The 25,726-nt window shown below is 41.0% G+C and overlaps 1 protein-coding gene across 3 annotated transcripts in view; it reads right to left on the reverse strand.

Annotated features, from left to right (window-relative positions):
* SPECC1L (sperm antigen with calponin homology and coiled-coil domains 1 like) overlaps positions 1-25,726 on the reverse strand; it is a 155,901-nt gene that overhangs the window by 55,166 nt on the left and 75,009 nt on the right. For all 3 annotated transcript variants that reach the window (XM_058531967.1, XM_058531966.1, XM_058531968.1), the window contains 4 exons: positions 22,626-22,717; positions 17,101-17,191; positions 3,990-4,073; positions 1,407-1,563 (listed from right to left, as the gene is read on the reverse strand). In XM_058531967.1, the coding sequence (XP_058387950.1) occupies positions 1,407-1,563; positions 3,990-4,073; positions 17,101-17,191; positions 22,626-22,717 (424 nt within the window). The remainder of the gene's footprint in view (positions 1-1,406; positions 1,564-3,989; positions 4,074-17,100; positions 17,192-22,625; positions 22,718-25,726) is intronic.

Here is a 25,726-nt window from a genome sequence, read left to right on the forward strand (position 1 = left end):
CATGCATCGCTTAAGGACAGGGATGTGTTCTGATAAATGCGTCGTTAGGCGATTTCGTCATTGTGCAAACAACATAGAGTGTACTTACACAAACCGAGATGGTAGAGCCTACTCCACACCTATGCTATATGCTGCTAATCTTATGGGACCACCATCGTATATGCCGTCTATCATTGACCAAAACATCGTTATGTGGTGCATGACTGTACATAATTTGAATTTGAGCGGCTAAATATTCCATTTTATCTTCAAACCTGTAAGTCAATATATGGCTAAAGTTCTGAAACCCATTCCTATCCCTTCTTCAATTCTTCTTAATACATCCCAACAGTTTTTCGTCATTCCTATAAACAATGTATGCTAAATTTTTGACATCTATTTTCTTCTTCTAAATTATAAATACTTCTTAGTCCCAAATGGCTTCTGACATAATAGAAATATGAATAAAATATTAAATTTTCATGTACTGTTTATCAATTATTAATGTAGCATCACATTCTCAGCTCCCAGTCTAAACAATTAGAGCCATCTTCGGTAGCTCTCGTTCTTTCATTCCTTTTCTAAAAATCTGTTGCCGAAATTAATCATCTTTCCCTTTGAAAACTCTCCTGAGTCCAACCCTCCCTTCACCATTTCCACTGCTATCACCCTGGTCCAGATTGATGACTTTGTCCTAGAAACATTATAATATTCTTTTATTTGCTTTCCCCAACTTTTGTACAGAAATAGAATAATCCTTGAATCACCCTCTCATATTAATTTACTTATCCCATTTTATAGCTGCTACTACATCAAAGTGACTCAATTTGACTTTAAAGAGGTTCCACTGCCTGGCCACACCCTACCTAGTCCATCTTTTTTTCCACTGCCCTGGATATGGTAGGTACATACCTTCCTCTGGTCTTCGGTACCTGTCCCCTCTGCATATGCAGCACCACCTCCTCAGTTGGTAGCTCCCCCAACTCCTCGCTTACTCATCCTTTTTGTACAATCACTCAAGTCACTGACCTTGCCAGTAATGCCCACCCTCCTCCCCATCCACCACCTTCAAAGCCCCACTCCGATCCCACTCCAACACTTCCCTTAACTCCATCCACACCCCAGGATTCAAATTTCACAAGACTTACTTTTGTACTCAACCGTTCTCTAATTTAAAAAACCAAAACCAAAAAACCCCCAAAACACCAGCTGCTTTGGGAAAGGATCTCTTTTATTTTATTTCACTTTTTACTTCTATGCTATCTTACCTAATTCCAGTACAGAAAAGGAGATCAGAAAACACTTAATAACACACAAAGAAAGAAAAAAATCAGTGCTCTAATGCCATTATTTTACAACCTGGTCATTTACTCTCAAAAGGCCAGGAAAGGCACACATGAAATGCATCAATATTAGCTGTTCTCTACCTTATCCGGCTTCGGGTGGTGGGGGTCACAGATGCCGTGGGAGAGGAGGAAAGGGAAAGCTGTGGTGATGTGGTTCCCATCCCCATCAGAGAGGCCGGCGACGCTCCCTCAGGTGCAGAGATGTCTCGTTTCATCTCTTCACTACTTCGTCGAGACACTGATTGTGAAAAACAGTCATTATGCACTTTATAGCAAAAACATTTTAAACTGAGTTCTTGAGACATTTTCTTCAGTAGATTCCAAAAAGAGCAGAAATTACCATACAGGAGGAAAAACTAACATTTTCTTTATCGTACTGATAACTTGCAAGGGTTTACTTTTTTATTAAAAAAAAAAAACTGTAAAAAAGATACAGTAATTGAAATATGCACTGAACCCCACATTCCCTAAAGGCAAGGAATGTGTCTTATCCACCCCTATAACACTCACAGACCTACCTAGCACACAGTGAGTACTCTACAAACATTCGTTTAATCACAAAGAAAGCTAAAAACCAGAGGCTAATTAAAATAATACCTGAAAAATACTCATGCACAACTGAAATCAACAAAACCTTTCTGAACTTGGCCAAAAACATTGTTTAAGGGAAAGGAAAGGAAAGAGATACTTCATTATAGGGCTACACTTAATTCTGGGTCAGGCCATATTTTAAAAAACATAAATCAATGAGACAGACAGAAAACCAAAAGGTATCAAGTCAACTACTGAGAAATAAAAACAATCAGAAGAGTCCTATTTTGAAAGTCCAGCATAGTAAGACATTGTACCTTGTTAGAATTACAGAAAGCTCTGAGAAGTGTTAAGTGCAAGTAGCCACTTCAGCCGTTGACAACAGAGCCACAAGAAAAGCAGCTTTCTAGCAAGGATGTGCTGAGTACAAGCAGGTGCTCACGATGCTGGGCTGAGCACAGTGAGAAGTGAGATATGAGACAAAGTTCCTGACCTCAGACAAATTCTCTCTCACCTCAGAAGATGCTAGATATGTAGGAGCCATCAACTTATCACCTCTGGGCTGGTTGTAATATAATCAATGTTATACACCAGCAATTTTTCCCCGATTACTGAAACTGCCCCCTTTTTATTGGCTAAATTTTTCTTGATGATTCCAGGATAACCACAAGCAGACTATAACTCTGCATTAGTAAAATGATGTCTTTAAAGACCGAGAGGAGATGGATTTTTTCTCTTATTACATGATCTTATTAGAATGATGCATTTACATATTTCTGATTTAATTTTATAATTCTTGTTTTTCCTTTCAATGTCAGATCTCTGTATGCCCTAAAACAGCAGTTTCTTTTAAGTGGTGTGCTAGGAAATTGGATGAGAACACCTTTCATAATTTCATATAAAATAGAGGAAAGAGACTGAGAAAGAATTGGAAGAACTCCGTTAGAGGAAAAGGCTTTGGGATCTGGGCTTTGGGATGGTAATTTTGGCCGGACTTCTCACTGATTTAAAGACCCAGTTATGATGTATAAAAACTGTACTAACTTAAATCCACACACAAGTGGGACGTTAACTGTTATGAGGCAGAGTTATAGGAATTTCTCCTTTCCTGGTCCACTTTCCAGTTGAGGAATTAAGGGTAAGAAAAGGCCACAAAGGGAAAATAATGTGAACAACTGATAAACTGAAGAGTTAGCTCTAGGAGACAAACAGAGTAAACTCTCCAAATTCATCAGTACAAGATGGCTTTACCATACTGGAAAAATCTGGCTTCTAGAGAATTTTTAGCATGCTCTGAAATAACTCTTCAAAAACGGTCATTGAGGGAGCTGGCCTGGTGGTGCAAGCGGTTAAGTGTGCACGTTCCGCTGCGGCTGCCCAGGGTTCACCGGTTCGGATCCCGGACGCGCACTGACGCACTGCTTGGCAAGCCATGTTGTGGCAGCGTCCCATATAAAGTGGAGGAAGATGGGCACGGATGTTAGCCCAGGGCCAGTCTTCCTCAGCAAAAAAAAGAAAAAAAAAAAAAAAGAGGATTGGCAGATGTTAGCACAGGGCTGATCGCCTCACACAAAAAAAAAAAAACACAGTCATTGAGGCCAGCCTGGTGACACAGGGGTTAAGTTTGTGTGCTCCACTTTGGTGGCCCAGGGTTCGTGGGCCACTCATCAAGCCATGCTATGGCAGCGTCCCACATACAAAATGGAGGAAGATGGGCACAGATGTTAGCTCAGAGACAATCTTCCTCACCAAAAAAATAAATAAAAATTTAAAAAAAAAACAGTCATGATATGCCTTGGGATAAATATTCTAATCTTTCACAACTGTACCAACTTGGTACAAAGCTATATTTTCAGCACATCATCTAACCCACTCTAGGCACTAAATAAACTACTTGTTACAAGAATGGAACTATCTAGTTTTTGGTTTTTGTTTTTTTTAAATCAGGGCGATGAAATGTGACTTCTATAGAATCTGGAAGATACAATAGGGGAAATTCAGAGTGAAAAAAAATCAACTCAAGAGCTAAAGAAGCAAGTAAAGTTAAATAAGTCTAAAGAGAAAGTACTCAGTACCATTACTAAAATTTGTGCAAGAGTTTTTTTTAAGGAAATTTCAGATAAAAGTCATTACCTGAGATGTTCTTGGCACTTTCCATGGCAGGTACTCTCGGCAGAGAAGCAGGTCGGCTGGTTGAAGATGTTCTTAATAGATGCTCTGCACAAAGTGGAAAGGGTCACAATAAAGAAATCTGACTCTGAACTTTGAAGTAACAAAAGTAGCAAGAAGGTGAGTTTTACTCCTCTCACCCTGGAGGCTCATCCTTCTCTCTCAATCCAGGGTGCTTCAATTCCCCAGAGAGTCCACCCACTTATACAAAACAACATTCGTAGACAAGTAACATGGGAAAACATTCAATGCTTTATTTCTAGGGAAATGATACATTTGACACAGGTGAATGCTTCTAAATCATCAACTGCCACTTACCTCTTGGATGCAATTCAACCAAAATTCAAAGATCCCCTACTGTATCTAGGTCTAAAGGTTCAAACTAAATAAAAGCCTGCCCTTACATGCCTATAGTTAGTGGGTAAGCCATACATACATACCACCACAAACAAGTGAGGATGGGATAATTAGAACAACAGAATGATAAAGTGCTATCAAACCACAGAGGGAGAAGCCATTCACTGTGATTTCAGGCAGAGGGAAGGCTTCAACAACATAATGACATTAAGCTGGGCTCTACTAGTAGAGAAGACAGGTAGGAAATGGTATTTCAGCCAGACAAGAATCAGAGAAAAGGTAAAAGGACATTCAAGTTAGAGAATAATAAAATCCCAGTGTGGCTAAAACATGGGGGGTATGGAAAACAGAAAGGGCGGCAGGAAAAGGGGCTGTAATGTGAGGGTGAGGCTGACTGACGAGAGCCTTCATTACCTGGTATGTGGACTTTAGTCTGAAGACAACAAGAAAGCGCCAGGCATCGAGCATTCAGTGAAGGACACAATCAGACTCCTCTACCGTCTACGTTTCCAGCCACGCCTTGTTCTACTCCTCCCTTACTTTCCAAACACAAGCTGTCTTGGAGTTTCTTGAGTTCCTTGAACATTGGCAAAAGCTGTTCCCTCACCTCCTATACTCCTCCTCCATTCCCTCCTTAGCCTGGCTACCTTTATCATCCTTCGGGTCCAGTTTCAACATCATTTTCTCAGGACTTGCACCCCTGTAGTGGGAGCCCCAAACACAGATCGGCACACTTCTTACTAGGGCTACAAGTCCGACAAGATTGTCATTAGGCCAGGACGACAAGCAAAAGGACAGACTAGATGTGTTCGGTCAAGGTGTGTTAGGGATGTGTGACTAGGAAGAGGGAAAACACCACCCCTTACAATATATGAAAAAATAATGAAGACTATTAGTCTCATTGCCCAAGATATCCCCCCAGCAAACATATTTTAACAAGGGGAAAGGCAAAATTTACCGGACACTAGTCAAACAGGTCATTCAACACCTCTTTTTAAGAACTGACAATTTAAAAAATACTCCCTCTCAAAATATCATGATGTCAAAAGTAATGGCATATGACATTATCTTTCAAGGATAGCACATCTTTTATTCCAAAATTTATTTTCTAAGCATGTGAGGAACATTTGGTTGTAATTACACACTACTTTGGAGGGGAAGGGAGCGGCAAGGATGGACTTCCTTTCCTAATGAAGATAGGACTTACACAGCCTAGAGTCATTACATCTTTCTTATCTTCAACAAAGATCACCTCTGAGCAAAGAGCCTACAAGCAAGCATCAATCAGAATTTTGAACTCTGTCAGCAGCTGGCATTCATCCTCACAGGAAGAGCATATTATGCACAAAGTCTGACAGACAAAACAAAGCAGAACAAGGAAACAGTAGAAAACAGAAATTAATGTTTTGAATCTAATCAAATTTTCCATTTTACAATTATGAAACTGGTCATTTCCCTAAAATCTTAATCTCCCCAAGAACACAGCAAATGAAGAAGTGAAAACAAAGGTAATAAAGACAAATGAATCGAAACAAGGAGTGTGGCCACTAAGGCAGAAGCTCTTGTCACTCCCTACATGGAAAGTGTTTCTAAGTTGCCTTACTTCTGTCTCTTTTACACTGCACACAAAGGCACAAAATTGAAACGAAGTTCATAGAATTTACTGCTGATTCATTTGCCCAACACCTGATTAAGTCGTCTTCTTATTGCATGTCTAAGGATTCAAGTCTGTCTCAACTTGGCAGACAGTTCCTACCATAGACCAACACTTACTTCCTGAAAATGTACAAAATGGTACTGAAAGCCCCAATAGGTTATTCTTTTCAAAATTATTTGTGGTAATTTTCAACAGGCACAATGCAGTCTGCTGCCATTTCATGAAGTATTTTCACTGTGAGAATCAAACTTGCTCAGAGGCACCTGTCACAGGAAGAACACGTGTCCATTTACTACACATAAGCAGGCTAGATTCCATCTTCATGTCAAACTGTCACTTTATCCCTCTTCAGGAAATAAGATTAGTGTATTACAGTCCAGTGTGGCAGGCAGGAGAGATTATATTTCATAGTAATAGAGTCTATTCTATTGCCATATAGAGCTATTCCTGTCTTTCATCCATTCATTAAACAAAAATCATTTGGGTGTCCACTACTTGCTAGGCACTGGGCTTATTGCAAAGGTCAGAGAAAGGAAGAAAGGAGGCAGGAAACCTGCCCTCATGGAACTCGGAGTCTAGAGCAGAAGTCAGACATTTAAGAAATCATTACAAGTAAGGGATGCTAGGAAAGATCAAGTACAAGGGGCTCCGGGAACATAGCAAGGGACGTGACCTGCTCTTAAGAGGAGGTCCGGAAAGGCTTCTCAGGAAATGACATCTGAGTTAAGACTAGAAGGATAATTAATAGCTTTTATACAGGCAAAGGAGAGCTTGGAGAGGAGTGTTTCCAGCTGAGCGCTCAGCATACACCAAAAGAAATCCAGGACAGCAATGTTCAGAGGGCAGAGGGAAAAAAGGAGCAGGTGAGGTGGCAGAGGGTAAAGAGGAGCAGCTGAGGTTGCAAAGGCAGGCTGGGAGGGCCAGACCAGGCAAGAGCAAAGCATGCAGGCGATGCAAATCATTAAGAAGTTTGAACTTTACCCTGTCGGCAATGAGAAGCCAATGGAGGTTTTATTAGATGAGCATCCTTCTGGCTTCAGTGGACTGGAGGGGTAATAGTGCACACAGGATGATGAGTTAGACTGTATGGAGGAGAGATAAGAATGGTTTGGACTTGGGTGATACCAGGTGAGATGGTGAAAAGTAAATAGATTCAAGGGCTCTTCAATGAGGAAGAATCAACAGACTTGCTGACCAAGTGGACATGGAGGTGAGAAGGAAGGAGTTCCATGTACAGAGATAAGAAAAGGGAAGAGTATTATGGGAGGAAAAGAGATGAGAATACACTGAATTTCAGAACGCTGTGAGACACCCAGGGAGATGTGGAGCAAGCAGTTAGAGAGGGAGTTCAGAAGAAAAGTCAGAGTGAATACATAGTTTTGGAAATCATCAGCATATAGCTGATGGAGTGAGAATGAACTTGGTGACATGGAGGTTATGGTAACTTTGGTCAGAGCAATTTCATACACTGGCGAGAACAAAAGTAAGGTAAGAATGTGTTGCGGAATGAGTGAGAGATAGGAAGGAGACAAGCTGTGCAAGGGTAAGAGAGAAAGTATAGTAGCTGGAGGAAGCAGGGGAGAGAGGGAGGTTTTTTTCTTAACATAGGAGAGATGTGAGCATTCTTAAATGATGATGGAGAGGAGCCAGCAGAGAGGGTAAAGCTGAAGACACAGGGGAAGGGAAGAATAGCATGAGGCTAACAGCATCTGTGAAAGCCCAAGGGATGAGATCCAGGGCTCAGATAAAGGGATAAACCTACACGGAGATATTCTGTTCACTTCCAGCAGACAGGTAGCAATAACATGAGCATACGAGGTCTGCTTCTTAACTCTCTCTTATTTTAGAAATCATAGAAATAAACAGGTAGAGGCAGTTCTTCCTTTATTGTTTCTGAAATCAAATTTATAGGCAAAATAGTAGGTTTACAAATAAGAGCCTAAATATCCAACTTCTGTTCATAGAGGGTAGTTCCAAATGGATCAATGCTCTTGCCGAAAACAACTATAAAATCTTGAAAAAATATGAAAATCAACTACTTAAAAGCACTGAAGAGAAATGAAAAGCAGGCAGAAAATGAAAGGAGTCCACACCTGGAAGAAGGACATAGCATTGGGTGAGTTTCCCAGTTTTATGGCTGTAGGCATGAGTGTAGGCCCCAGTTGAGGCCATGTAGTACAGCTAAAATCTGGTAGAAAACCTACAGCCTTACTGCCTGGAAGCAGGGGACATATCTCAGGACAAGCAAAGCTGCTGGAAAGAGAGGGATAAGGGGAAATACCAGAAAGAAAAAAGCCTCAAATTCTGCATAAAAACTCTGCCCAAATCTCTCACTGACCTCTGAAATCCACAAGCACTCAGATTCCAAGGAGTTGAATTAAGGACAAAATAACTGAACAGGTATTTCAACCAAAGGAAAGAGGTTGGAGTTTGAGGTGAGCCAAGTTATCTGCTTGCTAACAAAACCCAATTTTCTGCAAAGAAACAAAACAGAATCTCTACAATGATTCACACTGCCCAGGATACAATCCAAAATTACTAGACATACAAAGGAAAAGGGAAAAGTGACCCATACTCAAAAGAAATGGAAACCTACTCAAAGATGACATTAGCAGAATTGGAATTAGCAGAAAAGAATTTTGAAGCAGCTATTACAAATATGCTCAATGTTATAAAAGAAAATATGTTCTCAACAAATGAACAAACAGGAAATCTCAGCTGAAAGAGTTATGAGAGTGTGAGACAGGCCCTCTCTGAGATGCAATGCCAAGAACAGTCTAAAGCTGAAATTGGAGCAGACATTGAGAAAAACCCTCTGGAACACCAGCCCCGACTCTAAACACAAAGTATTACTAGAGCATCTGGAAGCCTATTGTGCACTGAGGACATCACACCAACACCAAAGCTCAAACCCAGCCCAGCTCCTGAGCAGAGTAACTCACACACCCACATTAAACACCTAGCAGAAGGAAAGAGGTGTCCAAGTAAGGTACAAAATCGATCTACTGTCCTATCCAAGATGTCCAGCTTTCATCAAAGAATTATAAAATATACAAAAAGCAAGAAAAAAACAATACACCCAGCTCAAGAAACAAAGTAACCAATAAAACCAGACTCAGATAGGACACATATGTTGGAACTATCCAACAGGGCATTTAAAATAACTATGATTACTATGTTAAAGCCTCTGATGGAAACAGTAGACAACATGCAAGATCAGCTAGGATCTCCTATTTGATTTTATAAGACGGAAACTTATAGTTTCCATCTCTCTGCTGAAATCAGACAAATAAAACTGTGAGAACCATGTCTTTGGTTCTCAACTGGTAGCAATTTTGCCAACATGTCAATGTCTTGAGGCACTTTTGGTTGTCACAACTGGTAAGGGGGAGGTGCTACTGGCGCCCTAGGAGGTGCTTTCTGTCTAGTGGGTAGAGGCCAGGGATGCTGCTAAACATCCTATAATGCACAGAACAAAGAGTGAATTTTGGTGTATATAATTTTTTTTAATCAGCTGGCATGGGGGGGTGGATGGAATGCAGACTGTGACAAAATTAATGTAACTGTATTACACAGGCATAACATAACCACACTGAAGGGAGTGGTGAGAAAAGGAGCTGACCTAAGTAACTTTGGGAAAAAAGGTATTTTGACTGGATACTCTAAAGCTAAACACAAAAAGAACTGTACACAAACACTGTACTCTGTAAATTTGCTTCTCACAGGGATACGTTTAGCAATCTTGAAACTACTGCATACTGACACTAGGGCTGAACAAATAAGCAAATATACTGTAGATAATGAGAGCCAGGTTTCTCACTAGCAAGATAAAGAAGTTATAAATAAGGAAAGGGAAAAGGCTAGAAGGCACCCTTTGGTGCTGGCTTAGAGTCAGAGGCATCAGAAGCAGCTCATGGTTTTTGACAGAGAGAGAGATACAGAAACAATAGTTACATGTGTGTATTACTGGGTTGGTATACATGCAAACAAACAATTTTCCTAGCTCTATCCAGAGAAGGACTAGAGGCAGTGGAGCCTCTAGTAGGAATAAGCACATCTAGCACCCGGATCTTATTTTCTAAATACTATTCTCTAATAAAAGTAACCAGGGCTCCTTGGAAAAATGGTTGATTCCAGAGCTGGTACAGGAAAAAAACAGGTCTGGAGCATTTTGTGGCGCCCGAAAGTAAGAAAGTGCTTTGTGTGGGTCCATCAAAAGAGCAAGGAGTCAATGCGAAAGAGCTCCCAATGGCCAAAGTTGGAATAACTTGAGCAACAAAATAAGTAATCAACCTAAAGAATAAGATAAATATCCATGAGTCTACACTAATATAAACAAATGCTATAAATATAACAATAATATAAATAATTCCTTCAGAAGAAATGAGGAAATAGAAAATCACCACTAGAACACCACAATAATAACTGTTGCAGGCAAAATGCATAAACAGATGCTAAAATTAATGGGAGAAAGTTTAAGCAGAAATGGGATTTATTAATTACTGGCAGACAACCACCTTCACCAAGTGATCAAGGTCAACATCACCAGTAATAAAACATACTGACATCACGTGCCCCTTGATATGAATCACTTAAGAGGGCACATCACTTCTGTGGTATCCTTTCTAGTAATATAAACCCCAACCCAATGAGGAGAAAATATCAGACAAACTCATACTGAGAGAGATTCTAAAAATTAACTGACTAGTATTCTTCAAAAGTGTCAAGATCATGAAAGACAGGGCAAGACTGAGAAGTGTTGCAAACTGGCAGAGACTTAAGACAACTAAATGCAAAGTGGGATCCTAGATTTGATCCTAGAATAGAAAAAGAATATCAGTGGAAAAATCCAAATAAAATGAAATCCAAATAAAGTTTGTGGTTTAGTTAATAAAAATTTACCAATATTAATTTCTCACTTTTGTAATTGTTCTATGGTTATGTAGAATGTTCACATACGGGAAGCTGGGAGAAGGGTATAAGAGAACTCTAATATTTTTGCAACTCTTTCGTATATCTAAACTTATCTCAAAAGAAAGAGTTTAAAGACAGAGGGAATACCTTAAACAAACATTGCTACGCATGCTGAAGCGTAGTAATTGCAAATTACCTTGAAAAAGCATTAAAAAAAAAAAGACGGACTGAAGGATAGAGGGATGGATAAACACGTGAATAAGTGATAAAGTGAATATAGCAAAACGCTGTAGAATCTAGGTAGTGAGTGTGGCTATTTATTATAGAATTTCTTTCAACTTTTCTGTATGTTTGAAAATTTTCATAATAATATTTTAGAAAAAAATAGGAGCGTAGATACTTTGGTTTATCAAGACAAATACCAAGAACCACAGAAAAGAGAAGGAAAAAGGGGGAGGAAAAACCTTTAGAAGTGAACAGACCTCCATTAGACTGTACATACAGGTGGGTAGGGTAGCTACTGGAATTCTCCTGGGAATCTCCCTGTTAGGGCTGCATACAGAGCTAAGCCAGAATCTGATTTAGATCTACCTTTTGGAGAATGAAAATCACTGTGAAACTTTTTTAACAGAAGATTCCTTTTCTTTTCTTTATTTTAACTTAAAAGATATAATAACTTTTAACAAAGGTTTGGCTTTCTAGTAAAACCTCCTAACTTTGTACACATTTATCATATGTACCCTTACCATAAAGCAATCTTCTCAAAATACTGAGTTTTAAAATATTTTTACATCTCTAGCCTCAAGTAATACAGTTTAGACAGATAATAAGTATGACTTTCTTTGCAGAATATGACTACACTTGGACTAATCAACATTCTCAGATACCTGTGTCTGAGCTGACGAGACAGTCATGACACTCACAAGGTCACACTGATGCTGGGCAACCCCAGGCTCCCAACCAGCTGCACCATACAGTCAAGGTCTTGGCTTAACACTCTGGACTTCATAAGATCACTGTGCAAGTGGGGACAGTAAAGACCTTTTCAACTACCTATATCCATGTACCTGGTGGCAGATCTACCGCTTCCTGCTTAGGTCACAAACACTAATTCACATACTAACTACAAAGATTCACTGAGGCGGCACCAGTCATGACCCTAACCATTTAATTGAACTCCCGACAACAATACCAACAAAAGAGCATTTGATTAGTCCATTTATAATAAGATTTCTCTGGTCTGAAACATCTTCCAGCAACTGACATACAAGCACAATGCTAAAACAGAACAAACAAACAAAAAACCGCACCTATAATAAAATGCTTAACTGCACAAAACAACAACAAATTCTCTAAGTTAAGTGTGGTAGAACTAGAGGCAGCACCTTCTTAAATTTTAGTAATGAAGCCATGGAAACTTTCAAAATGAAAATTATAGACTGCGTTTTTTGATTTATGCCAAGATAAAAGAGACAATCAAGGAAGAAAAGCAGTTCAATACAGACCTCGAAAATTCTACTCTATTATCAGTTTGGATAACTACGGTGGCTTTTTATGACCAAGAATAATTTGGTTGTTCTTAGTTTTGTAAGTGGTTTCTTTCTCTAGTGACCATTTAAAATAAAACGTCACACTATCAACAAACTCTCAGATAAAAATTCACCTAAGTGTGTTTTCCTCTCCCCCTTGTATTTGCGCTGTTTCAACTAAGCCCCATTAAGGCATTATAACAGACTGAAGAGGAGAATTAGACCAGCGTTAACACAGACTGACTGCACACACCCCACGCCCAATGGCATTATCATCTGATGCATTACCAGATAAAACGAGGAGAGCCAGGAAAAGGTTTAATTCAGCAGAGCCCTAAAGACACTTAACACATTTAGTCTGTCTCTTCAACAAGCTTGGTCTATGGCCCTTCCACACCCCAATCTCCACCCACAAAAGCCAAAGTAATAGGAAAAATTAAACAGTATTCTTTGCCCAGTTTCCCAAATTTGTCCTTTTCTAAGAATCACTTGGAGTGCTTGTGAAAATGAAGTTTCCCAGCTCCCTTTCCTGTAGAGTCCATGTCAACAGATCTGAGGTGAGGCCCAAGATTCCATATTTTACCATGTGACTCAGGTTAAGTCTTATCAATAGGTAAGTTCGAGAAATATTGCTGGTGCTGCCTTTCTCTGATAATCCCTACCCTGTTGTGAGCTGGTCAAAAACAGTCTAGAAGGTAGCCATTGAAACAGGAGAAGGCTCCAAGGGTAGGCCTCAGGAGGCTTGGAAAAGCCCTGGGCCATTTCTCACTGGATAATCCCCACCCTCCTCCGAGGCCAGCTGGGGCCTGGGGACTCAGTATTCTCTGGTCTCCCAGGATCACCTCAATGCAATCCAGACAAGAGTCTCTCCCACAGGGCTATCACAAGTCCAGGGCTATACATACTTTCAAAGACTGTGGCATCCTGGCTCCTGGCTCCGACTGTAGGTCAAAAGGCTGACTTTATTGACAGAACTGGGGCACACGTAACAGGCAGCCAAGTGGGAGTGCTCCTGAACCCTTAGCTTCCATCTTTGCCCTCAACACATGCAGCTTTTTAAAGATGCCCAGAACATAACGTGTATTGGTGCTGTCTCACAGCTACTTGTTGGCAGCTAAGCAAAATCCTGCAGACTTTGGTTGCCTTGCAATGAATTCAAATCTTTTACTCATAGACAATAAAGAACTATCATTCTCAGCCACTTGTGCTGCTAAGAAAAAGTTCACACATAATAGTAATAAAATCTAACAGTGAGCATTTACTATGGGCTAAAATTTGTGCTAAGCACTTTACATGCTTTAACTTGTATTTCATTCACTCATCTCACAATTTTTTATCTAGAGCCCAATATAGGCATACCTCATTTTATTGCACTTCGCTTTACTGCACTTCACAGATACTCTGTTTTTTAAAAATTAAAAGTTTGTGGCAACCCTGCGTCGAGCAAGTCTATTGGTGCCATTTTTCCAACAGCATTTGCTCACTTCGTGTCTCTGTGTCACATTTTGTTAAGGTATACATTATTTTTTTAGACATAATGCCATTGCACACTTAATAGACTACAGTATAGTATAAACCTAACTTATATGCACTGGGAAACCAAAAAATTCTCGTGACTTGCTTTATTGTGATAGTCACTTGACTGCAGTGGTCTGGAACCAAACCCACAATATCTCTGAGGTATATGCCTGTACTATTACATGTGCTGAATATGCCTCCGTGAACAAGACACAAATGCCTGACCTCATAGACCTCGTGATCGAGGGAGGCAGACAAAGTGACAGATAAGTAAATTATATAGTATGCCAGAAGGGATAAGTACTAAGGTTAAAGAAATTTTTTAAAGGGGAGAGAAATTAGGCAAAGGGATGTATGGAGGAGAGAGTGGTTTACAATTTTAAATATGGTGCTCAGGGCTAAGGTGAGATTTGAGCAAAGCCTTGAAGGAGAGCAGGAGTGAGCTATCTGGACACCTGGACAGAGTAGTCCAGCAGAGAAAGAGCCAATGCAAGGTTCCTAAGTCAAGAGTGTCCACAAGCACCCAGGGGACAACAAGGAAGCCTGCGTGGCTGGGCAAGGTGACCAAGAAAGAAAAGTGGCAAAGCCAGAGAGGCAACTGAGGCCAGGCTGGGGAGTCTGGAGGCCAGTGGGAGAACTCTAGCTTTTTTTGTTTTTTTTTTTTGTTTGTGAGGGAGATCAGCCCTGAGCTAACATCCGTGCTAATCCTCCTCCTTTTGCTGAGGAAGACCAGCTCTGAGCTAACATCTATTGCCAATCCTCCTCCTTTTTTTTTCCTTCCCCAAAGCCCCAGTAGATAGTTGTATGTCATAGTTGCACATCCTTCTAGTTGCTGTGTGTGGGACGTGGCCTCAGCATGGTTGGAGAAGCGGTGCGTTGGTGCACACCCAGGATCGGAACCGGGGCCGCCAGTAGCGGAGCGCGTGCGCTTAACCGCTAAGCCACGGGGCCGGCCCTAGCTTTTCTTCTGAAAGAAATGAGGAGCTAGTGGAGAGTTTTGAGTAAAATGACATGCTCCAATTTATATTCTTCAAGATTACGCTGACTCTAGGGTTAAGAATAGATTGCGAGGGGGACTAGGAATCTTTTGCCAAAATCCAGATGACGGTGGCTTAGAGCAAGGATGTGGTAGCAGAGGGAAGAGCAATGCTCTGAGTCTGGATATATTTTGAAAGTAGAGTCAATAGCATTTCTCAAAGAACTGAACAGATCTCTGATACGGGATCTAAGATAAAGAAAGGAGTTAGGGATGACTCCAAGCTTTCTGGAGGATGAAACTGACAATAACTGCGATGGAGAAGACAAATTACAGATAGAACAAATTTGGGAAATGTGGGAATCTTGTCCTGAACACACTCAGTCTGAGAATATTCAATATCAAAATGGAGATGTCAAGTAGGCAATTGGATATATGAGTCTGGAGTCCAGTGGAAAGAACAGGTTGGAGATATCAATGTGACGAAGAGTAGTTAAAGCCATGAGACAGGATGCAATCACAGAGTGAGTACAGACAGACAAGAAGAGAGGCTGAGACTGAGCTCTGGAGCACACCATCACTTACAGGTCAGGGAGGAGAAACGAGCACAGGAGACAGAGGAGCGGCCAGGGAGGGAGGAGGAGATGCAAAAGTGTGGGTCATGAAAACCAAAAAGAACATCCTGGAAGAGGGAGTACTCAACAGGGCTAAATGCTGCCAACAGTTCACATCAGACTAGGACTGAGAGCTCACCAGCTTAGGGCACAGTGTCACCGACAACTTCAAGGAAAGCAGCTGCGGGGGAACGGTAGGGTGAGAGCTTGAGTGCAGAGCCTGGGAAGAGAGGATTTACGAATCCCGTGAGCCGGGTATTCGTGATTATTCCCAATTCACAGACCAGGAAACAGCATCACAAGAGGCCAATAGCCAGGACACATGAGTCCAATGATCTACACACCATACACATACATAATCCTTGACGGATCCATCTGGGAGGCGAGGTTGGGAACATGGTAAAAGATGTAAAGAGAGACTTTAAACATTCCACTATTTGTTCTCTTAGCAAGAGGATCTTCTGAGGGGAAAAAAGACCTCAGGTCATAATTGATGAATAAATCAGAAGCCAAGAAGCAGGGGTAAAAGGCAAGTCTTTGTGCAGGGAAGGTAGCAACAGCAGCATCTTGTCTTCCATTGTCCCTAAATGTGTGCACAACCAGCTTATCTGAACATCCAAGACTGGCAAGGACAGGGCCAGTTCAGCTGCCAAACTGAACTCTTCCTGCACGGGTGCTACACGGAGCCCATGGAGCCGGTCCCCTAGGTTCTTTAAGGGAATAATTCACACAAGTCTGCTTATTTCTTCCCCACACCTATCGAAACCTTGTAGTCTCACCCACAGAATCTAACTTCCATGCCCAGGAGAATGCACAGAGGAGACTGGCCTGCATCAGCTAAGTGGAGCCCTAGGCTCCTGAGTGACACACACAACTGCTGAGCAGCACCACACCTCTCCCAAATGAGGTGCTGCCTTTCACAGCACCACACATAAAAAGGCAGTATGGGCTAAGAGAAGGAGCCCTGACCTCGAAAGGCAGGAGACTTGGGTTCTGGTGCTGCTATCACAAAGAGCTGCGTGACAACAGGTAAGCCCCCTCACGAGTGCACAAAAGAATTGCTGGACCTCATCTTTCAGAGTCTCAGTTTCCTCTTATGAACAATGCAGAGCACAGAGATTAAAAGAATGGGCTCTGGAGTCAGGCTGCCTCCGCCTACTGTTCATTAACTAGGTTAACCTGTGTTATTTAACTATTTGAAACCTCATTTTTACTATCTGTAAAATACAGATAATAATACCTACCCTATGAAGAACTATGAAAACACAGTGCCTAGCAATGGGGTGCACTCTCTATTACCTATGCTAATGCTGTGAGAGAGCTGTCTTCCAAGATGAGTTACCCATCTGTAATTAAGACATATTATTAGTAAACTTCTGATAAAGATGTATACCAGATTGGTTGAAATAATGTCAAGAACAAAGAAAATAACAATTTAGTTAGCCAAAAACGTCAGGAGAATCAAAAAATTAATAACAAAAAGTGAAACACTGCAACAGATGAGATGTACCTTGAACAGGGATTTCTCCATAGTTTGGTCTCTTATCTGACAGGGCTGTCAGGGGTTTGGATGTAGAGATTGGTCCACTTATGGAATGTCTCTGAAATCAGAAGATAAACAGAGTCAAAGTCAGGTTAAATCTAGAGCTGGGACTTACAAAGAAAGTAAATGTTGCAGTGAATAAACATTTACTTATGGATTTGCATAGTTCCTTCCATATACATTACAATAAGGCTAACACACACACACTCTTATAGGCATATAATGTGATCAAAATACTATTTAAAAAATTAACACAGAAAGATCCCACGTGCCCTTTACTTGGTTTCCCCCAATGGTAACATCTATAGTATAACATTACAACCAGTATATTGCCATTGATGTCGTCAAGACACAGAACATTTCCATCGCAGTAAGTATCCCTCCTTTGGCCGTTTTACAGTCATACCCTCTCTCCCCCTCCCCGACTCCCTATCACTGACCCCTGGTACCACTGGTATTCTGAGTATAATCTCAATCTTTGGTTTAAAGAGAATTCTTAAATATCACATGCTAATTAGCGAGCAAACTATGGATGTGCTGTTATTGTACTTTTATGGGCCATTCATGCACTGGTTCCAAGTAGATCTCAATTCTGTTCCCGCTACCCACTAACTCTCCTACTACAACTGTACCCATACAACCTGTCATCTTAATTCAGCACTACCCCACCAGCTTTGTCACGGCTTCCTCATCTCCAGTCTTATACATAGATCCATCTACATGCAGCCAGAAGTATCCACCAAATACTTAAAACCTCTCAGTTCTTCTGCTTCATCTCCTGCCACCCCTAGGTAATGTTCAAACCTCCAAATTACTTATCTCCACACAGACTGTGCTGTTCCCCATCTGTTTTCCCCCCGCTTATTTTCTCAGCTTTCCCTAGTGCTTTATTATCTAGCTAACTTCTATCTACTCCCGTCATGTTCCCAGTAGAAAGTCCAAAACCTTACCAACACCCGATATTGTCTTTTAATTTTAGCCATCTTTTTTTGTGTGTGTGTGAGGAAGATCAGCCCTGAGCTAACACCCATGCCAATCCTCCTCTTTTTGCTGAGGAAGACTGGCCCTGGGCTAACATCCGAGCCCATCTTCCTCCACTTTATATGGGACGCCGCCACAGCATGGCTTGACAAGCGGTGCGTCGGTGCGCACCCGGGATCCGAACCCAGGTCACCAGCAGCGGAGCGTGTGCACTTAACTGCTACGCCACGGGGCCTGCCACTAATTTCAGCCATCCTAAAGGGTGTGTGCTAAGATCTCATCGTGGATTTGATGTTCATTTCCCCAGTGACTAACGATGTTGAGCATCTTTTCATGTGTTTATTGGCCATTCATGTAACTTCTCTTGGGAAGGGACTTTTAAAATCTTTTGTCTATTATTTATTGGGTTGAAGACAAACAAGTCTTCTTTGAATAAAAGTCTTTTGACAGATAAATGTATTGTAAATATATTCTTCCCAGTCTGTAACTTGTCTTTTCATTTTCTTAATGTCTTTCAGAGAAATTTTAAATTTTATGCCCAATTTATCAATTTTCTTTTATGGTTCTTTTTTTTTTTTTTTTTTGAGGAAGATTAGCCCTGACCTAACATCTGTGCCAATCTTCCTCCACTTTATATGTGGGCCGCCACCTCAGCTCAGCTGATGAGTTGTGTACGTCTGCACCCAGGATCGGAACCCGCGAACCCAGGCCGCCGAAGTGGAGTGCGCCACATTAACCACTATGCCACAGGGGTGGCCCCCATGGTATATTCTTTTTTGTGTCCCAAAAAGAAATCTTTGCCTTCTTGAAGATTTTCTCTAATGATTTCATCTAGAAGTTTTGCAGTTTTAGCTTTTACATTTAGGTCTATAGCAAATTTCAATTTTTATAAATGCTATGAGGTAAGAGTTGTGGGTTTTTTTTTTCCCCTACGGATATCTAGTTGTCCCAGAATACTTTGTTGAAAAGGCTATTCCTCTCCCACTGAACTACCTTGGCACCTTTGTGGAAAATCAATTGACCTATCTCTGAATTCTCTACCTAGTCCACTGATCTAATGCCTACATTTAAACTTCTATCAGTACCACACTGTCTGGATTACACTAAGTACTAAAATCAAGTAGTGTAAGTCCTCAAACTTGTTTCTTTTTCTTCCCCCAGATGCTGTGGATATTCAGAGTCTTCTGAATTTCCATATAAATTTAAAATTACATTATCAATTTCTAAAAAATAGGGTGCTGAGTTTGTAATTGGGATTCTGTTGAATCCAGAGATCAATTTGAGAGAGAACTGCAAGATATTAACAATACTGAGTCTCCCAATCCATGCATAGGATGCATCTTTCCATTTATTACTTTTTTAACTTCTCTCGGCAATATTTTACAGTTTTCATTGTATAGGTCTTACACAATATTTTATTAAATTTATTGCTAAATATTTCAATTTCCGACTGTTCACTAGAGCGACTGGATCTAAGTAACAGCAAGATAAGTACTCAAGACAGAAGCTATCTTTTCATAACTTTATCTTATAAGTGACATCCCAGCACTCCTGCCACATTCTATTCATCAGAAGCTAGTCATGAAGTCCAGCCAACCCTCAGGAGGAGCAGACTACACAAGAGCATGACTACCAGGAGGTGTGGACCACTGGGAAGCATTTCAGAGGGTGCCTTCCCCAGTTACTTATGGATCTCACTGGTCCTTTTGAGGCTTACTTTTAAGGCCATTTAGGGCAGGTCTAGAATAGTGTTTACTCTAGGGCTATTTAGTTTCACTTTACGGTGTGGCCCTTGGGAGTCTCTAATGAATGCTGCAAATATTCAAAGAGGTTTTGCCACAGTAGCCAGTGGGAACTCAAATGATTCCCTGCCCTGTGTGAAGTACGGTTTGTCTGACAGCTCCCTGGCCACTGTTCTTTCCTGGGAAACTGTTCTTGACCAGCTTTGTAGGGGTTCTCCCTGTGCGTGTGCAGACTGGGATTCAGAAAAGACTCAAAGGGATGCCTCTGCAGAGTTCTAGATCCCCTTTTCTGCACAGGTCCCTCCTCGCAGGTACTCTGCCCCACAAATTCTAGCACTCTCATTCTCCCTGAACACTGATCTGCGTCTCCTCAGATCCAACTGGTTTCTCCTTCCCCGCTCCATTTGGGCTCATCCTCCCTGCACCACCATCTGGAAAATGCCAACATTTTGGCATTTTCTCATTTCTGCCTGTTGTACAATATCTGAATATAACTGCTTCCTATATGTTGTCTAACTTTCTAGTTGCTTATGGTGGCAGAATAATCCAGCCCGTTACTCCCTCATAGCCAGAAGTGGGATTCCCACTCAGGGAGTTTCGTAAATAAGTAACAATCCCAGTCTCGGGCTGTATTCCCCAGAGATTCTTCTTCACTGGGGTGAAGCCTGGGAATCTATTTGTTTAAAAACTCTCCACATGATTTTTATGCACAAGTAGATTTGAGAAGCACTGTGCTAAATAATCAAGTACTAAAAAGACACTGAATGTGACTTGTAATTATTAGTTTTTTTCAAGTTAGAAAGAGGCAATTTTTCACCTCTTATCTTCACAAAGTTTACAAAGTGATATACATTCCTTGTACGTTAAACTTCAACTGACAAACACTACTTAGAGAAACTTCACCTTATTTGAAGTTTATTATATTTTGCACCTTTATCGTGTTTTTATTTATATCTTCAGGTCTTTAGAAAAAGTTTGATTAATAGAGCATATAAAAAGCTCATTATAGGGCCGGCCCCGTGGCTTAGTGGTTAAGTGCGCGCACTCCTCTACTGGCGGCCTGGGTTCGGATCCCGGGCGTGCACCAACGCACTGCTTCTCCAGCCATGCTGAGGCCGCGTCCCACATAGAGCAACTAGAAGGATGTGTAACTATGACATACAACTATCTACTGGCGCTTCAGGGAAGAAAAAAAGGAGAAGGATTGGCAATAGATGTTAGCTCAGAGCCCATCTTCCTCAGCAAAAAGAGGAGGATTAGCACGCATGTTAGCTCAGGGCTGACCTCCCTCACAAAAAAATTTTAAAAAAAGCTCATTATAGATGGAATATGGAATTCCTTTTGCCTTCCTTTTAAATTAAGAGTATAACATAAATGTAAATGCACATTCTACATAAATGTAAATGCAAAGCCACTAATTCGCAACATTACAAATGCAGAGGGAGCACACTTTTACCCTAAACTTTACAAAGAAAAAGTTAAAACTTCACTCACAAAATACATGACCAGTAATTAACATAGCAGAAGTCTCCATTCAAAGAAAATGCTCCCAAACCCTATTTTTTTTAGGGAAGAAGTGCAGCCAAGGGTACTAGGGTACTAGGGTTTACTAGGTTTCAGGCTATTTTTCCTTTGGCTACTATCACCTATGTGGCAAAACTCCACCTCAGCTACTCTTTCCAAAAGTTGGTTTACTAGCAAGGGAACAATGAAAGGGCCTCTTGAGCACCACAGAGTAACACCCATCTGCCCTGCTTCTGGTCTGCATTTGCACAGTAGCAAGGAAGCGCATCTTCTGAAACTTGTTTATAATGGATCAGGGATGTCCTTGTGCTCGACTGCTACAAAACGGCCCACGATGAATCACGCTTCTCTGAATTCATGCCTCATGCACATCCCTCCCACTCTGAATCTGGGCTGGCCTTATGACTTGCTTAGACCAAAAGAATAGGATAGAACTGACACAGTCGAAGTTCCAAGCCTAGGTCTTAAGAGGCTTTGCTAACTTCCATTTTCACTCTCTTTGAGCTTGATACACCACACCATGAAGGAGCCTGAGAGGAAAGACCACATGGGGAGAGTGGCCCAGCCATCCCTGCTGAGCCCAGCCCCCAGCCCGCCCTCTGGCTAAGCACAGCTGCATGAGTGAGCCCACGCAAAGCCAGCAAAGAACTGCCTAGTCAACCCAGAGAAATGTGAAAAATAATAAAATTTCTATTTTAAGCCACTTAAGTTTTTAATTGATTTGCTATGCAGCAAAGGTTGAAACACGCCAACTCCATATTCTATTTAAAGAGGTATCTCAGTGTGATGGTTAAAAGCATGGGCTCTGAAGCCACACTCCCCAGGTTTGAATCCCAGCTCTACCACCTCTTAACTGTATGACCCTCAGCAAGTTGCTTAACCCTTCTGGGACTCAGTTTCCACATGTGAAAACTAGGGATAACAATAGGACCCAATACCCAATAGAGCTATTGTGAGGATTACATGAGTTAACATTAAAAAGCATTTGGAACAGTGTAGAACACACAGTAAGTGTTAACTAGTTGTTAGCCATCACTATTATTAGAGATTTTCAGAAGACTAACACAATTAACATTTACATAATTTATCTCAATTAAGGATATTCACAGTATTTTAGGGAAAAAATCCCAAGTATATCCCTCACAAGGCAGTCATTTGCCCCTCTGATGTAAGTGTAAATGACTTTGAAGAGGACTACTTCTTAGATGCGAGGCCCCCAAAGCCCCCACGGTCACGGGCACTAACCTGCATAGGGGAGACAGCTGCCGCAGGGGGCGTTTTCATAGGACTTGGACTCAGAGGTGTTCGAGGAATTGCAGCTGCAGCAGGGTTTGGAACTAGAGAAACAACAAACAAGGAAATAATGAATGCTTCACGGCACAGTGGAAGCTTTCATGACTGGTCTCCACTTAAGGGTTCACCAGATTAACCAATGCTCTTGGCTTCCCTGGAGACCATCCTGACTGGTGCCTCACCTCCACTAAACACTCACAGCTGTGCCCAGCAGCCGGCACTTCTCTGGCCACCAGGTGGGTGGTTTGTTTCCTAGAGTAGTGGTTTTTATTTCCAAACCTGGTTATGCTAGTCATTTCATTTTCGCTACTTAATTAACTTCTGTGGTTAAAGTATTCCATAAACCAATGAAATACAAGTACAAAAAAACCCAAGAGGAGGATTTCTGCAACCGCATCAGGTGAGAAGCCTGACACGTAGCGGATGTTCTCTAACTGTATTAAACGAAGGAAAGCGGGCTCCCTCTCATCTTTCCTCACCTCCTCCTGTGGAGTTCTTCCTTCATGTCAGATGTATTTTCTGGTCTGCATTTAATGCATGGATGTGTGATTACTTGCTCACATGTCAGTCTCCCTCTCTAGACTGAACTGTTCAAAAGTAAGATCCATAATTTATTCACTTCTAGATATTGGGGCTTAGCACAGATTCTGGTAGAGTGTGCATAAAAATGGTTATTCATTTGAAGCTAAGTTAAAATCAAAATGGGACACACAAATGAACAAATCACACAGCGGGGGCAAGATGAAGAGGAAGATCACTGCAGACCTTTTCATGCAGCCAAGTACTTATATTTAAAACTGTTTAGATGTATTTTTTTACTGAGATAAAATTCACATAATATAAAGATGTATTTTTTTATTGAGATACAAGTCACATAATATAAAGTTAACCATTTTTAAATGTACAGTTCAATGGCATTTAGTACATTCACAATATTGTACAACTATCATCACCTCCACCTAGTTCCAAAAACATTTTCATCACCCCATAGGAACCCCAGTACCTATTAAGCAGTCATTCCCCATCTACATCTCTCTCCAGCCCCTAGAAACCACCAAACTGCTCTCTGTCTATGGATTTACCTGTTCTGCGTATTTCATATAAACGGAATCTTACAACATGTGGCCTTTTGTGTCTGGCTTCTTCCACTTAGCACGTTTTTAAGGTTTATCCACATGGTAGCATGTATTAGTACTTCCTTCTTTCTTATGGCTGAATAATATTCCATTGTATGGACATACCACATTCTGTTTAACCATTCATTAGCTGATGGACATCTGGGTTGTTTCCACGTTTTGGCTATTGTGAATATGCTGTTATGAACATTCATGTACAAGTATTTGTCTGAATATGTGTGTTCACTTCTTTTGCGTATATAACTAGGAGTGGAACTGCTGGGTCATTTAGATGTATCTTATTAGAAAATACTGTTTTTTTTAAAAAAGAGCAGTATAGAAGCAGATTATCTATTAAATCCCGTTTTATTACTATTTTGAATAATTGCATCATTTTAATTTAGCATAGACATTCCCTTATCATTTTATTTTAGAAGTATATATTTTCTAAAGTCCTCCTTTCATCTTACCCCATATTACCCAGAGGTAGCCACTAACAACAGTTCTGAGTGTATCTTTCTTATACTTTCAATGCGAATATCTATGTACTTTAAAAAACAAAATAGAGATCACACTATATAATACTGGTCTGCAACTTACTATAAAGGATCACAGACCGGGCCGGCCCCATGGCTTAGCGGTTAAGTGCGCATGCTCCGCTGCTGGCGGACCGGGTTCGGATCCCGGGCGCGCACCGACGCACCGCTTCTCCGGCCATGCTGAGGCCGCATCCCACATACAGCAACTAGAAGGATGTGCAGCTATGACATACAACTATCTACTGGGGCTTTGGGGGAAAAAAATAAATAAATAAAAAATTATAAAGAAAAAAAAAAAGGATCACAGACATATTTTAACACCAGTACTTTGAGATCTACCTCATCCTTATTAAAAGATGCACAGTATTCTACTATCTTAATGGGTCATAATTGACTTAACTCTTTTAATGGGCATTAAAGCAATTTCCAGGTTTTCAGTTTTTTCAAACAACACTCTATTGAAAACTGCGCGTGTGTGTGTTACGTATATATAGAGACAGGTAGGTATCTCTCTATCTACATCTTTATACACTTGTGCCAGTATCACGTATAAGAACTTTGGGGTCTGTGAAGACAGCATTTTGAATGGGAAGATATTGCTTAATTGCCCTCTAAAATGTCTGTACCAACACTGTGTGTGAGTATACAAGTGACTTTTGCTCTGATTTTAAGTCAAAGAAAACTGATTTGCGTATAATCATAGAATACAGATTCTAGAAACTCCACTCTTATGAGAGTGAATTAGAAAAAAAGCTATCATGAAGTTTAAAGAATTTCTAGATGAAAATTTAAGCTTTAGGACACATTATAACTAGCTGTTTTAAAAAGCTACATCCCTTTCCCTTTCCCAGAGCTAAGGAGGTTAGAGAGATGAAAAGGAGCCAGTCACTTGAAGGTGAGGAGGGCGAGCTCCCAGGCAGAAAAGAGCATATGTGATATAGAGCCCTGCTTGTTTCAGGACCTGAAGCGCAGTGTAGCTGGAGTGTAGAGGGCAGAGGAAGAGTGGTTCAACTGAGGTAAGAGGAAGGCAAGGTAGGGCCGGCCCCGCGGCTTAGCGGTTAAGTGCGCATGCTCCGCTGCTGGCGGCCCGGGTTCGGATCCCAGGCGTGCACTGATGCACCGCTTCTCCGGCCATGCTGAGGCCGTGTCCCACATACAGCAACTAGAAGGAGGTGCAGCTATGACATACAACAATCTACTGGGGCTTTGGGGGGAAAATAAGTAAATAAAATCTTAAAAAAAAAAAAAAAAGAGGAAGGCAAGGTAAATCATGCAGGCATCTGAGAATCTGAATTTCGTTCTAACTATAATGAAGCAAACAAAGAATTTTAGGCAAGAAAAGACCTTTCTATCATGAAATTAAATGGGCAGAGTATTAGGAGGTTACTGAAATTAATAG

The sequence above is a fragment of the Diceros bicornis genome, chromosome 35 (assembly GCF_020826845.1).
Source record: "Diceros bicornis minor isolate mBicDic1 chromosome 35, mDicBic1.mat.cur, whole genome shotgun sequence".
Lineage (NCBI taxonomy): Eukaryota > Metazoa > Chordata > Mammalia > Perissodactyla > Rhinocerotidae > Diceros > Diceros bicornis.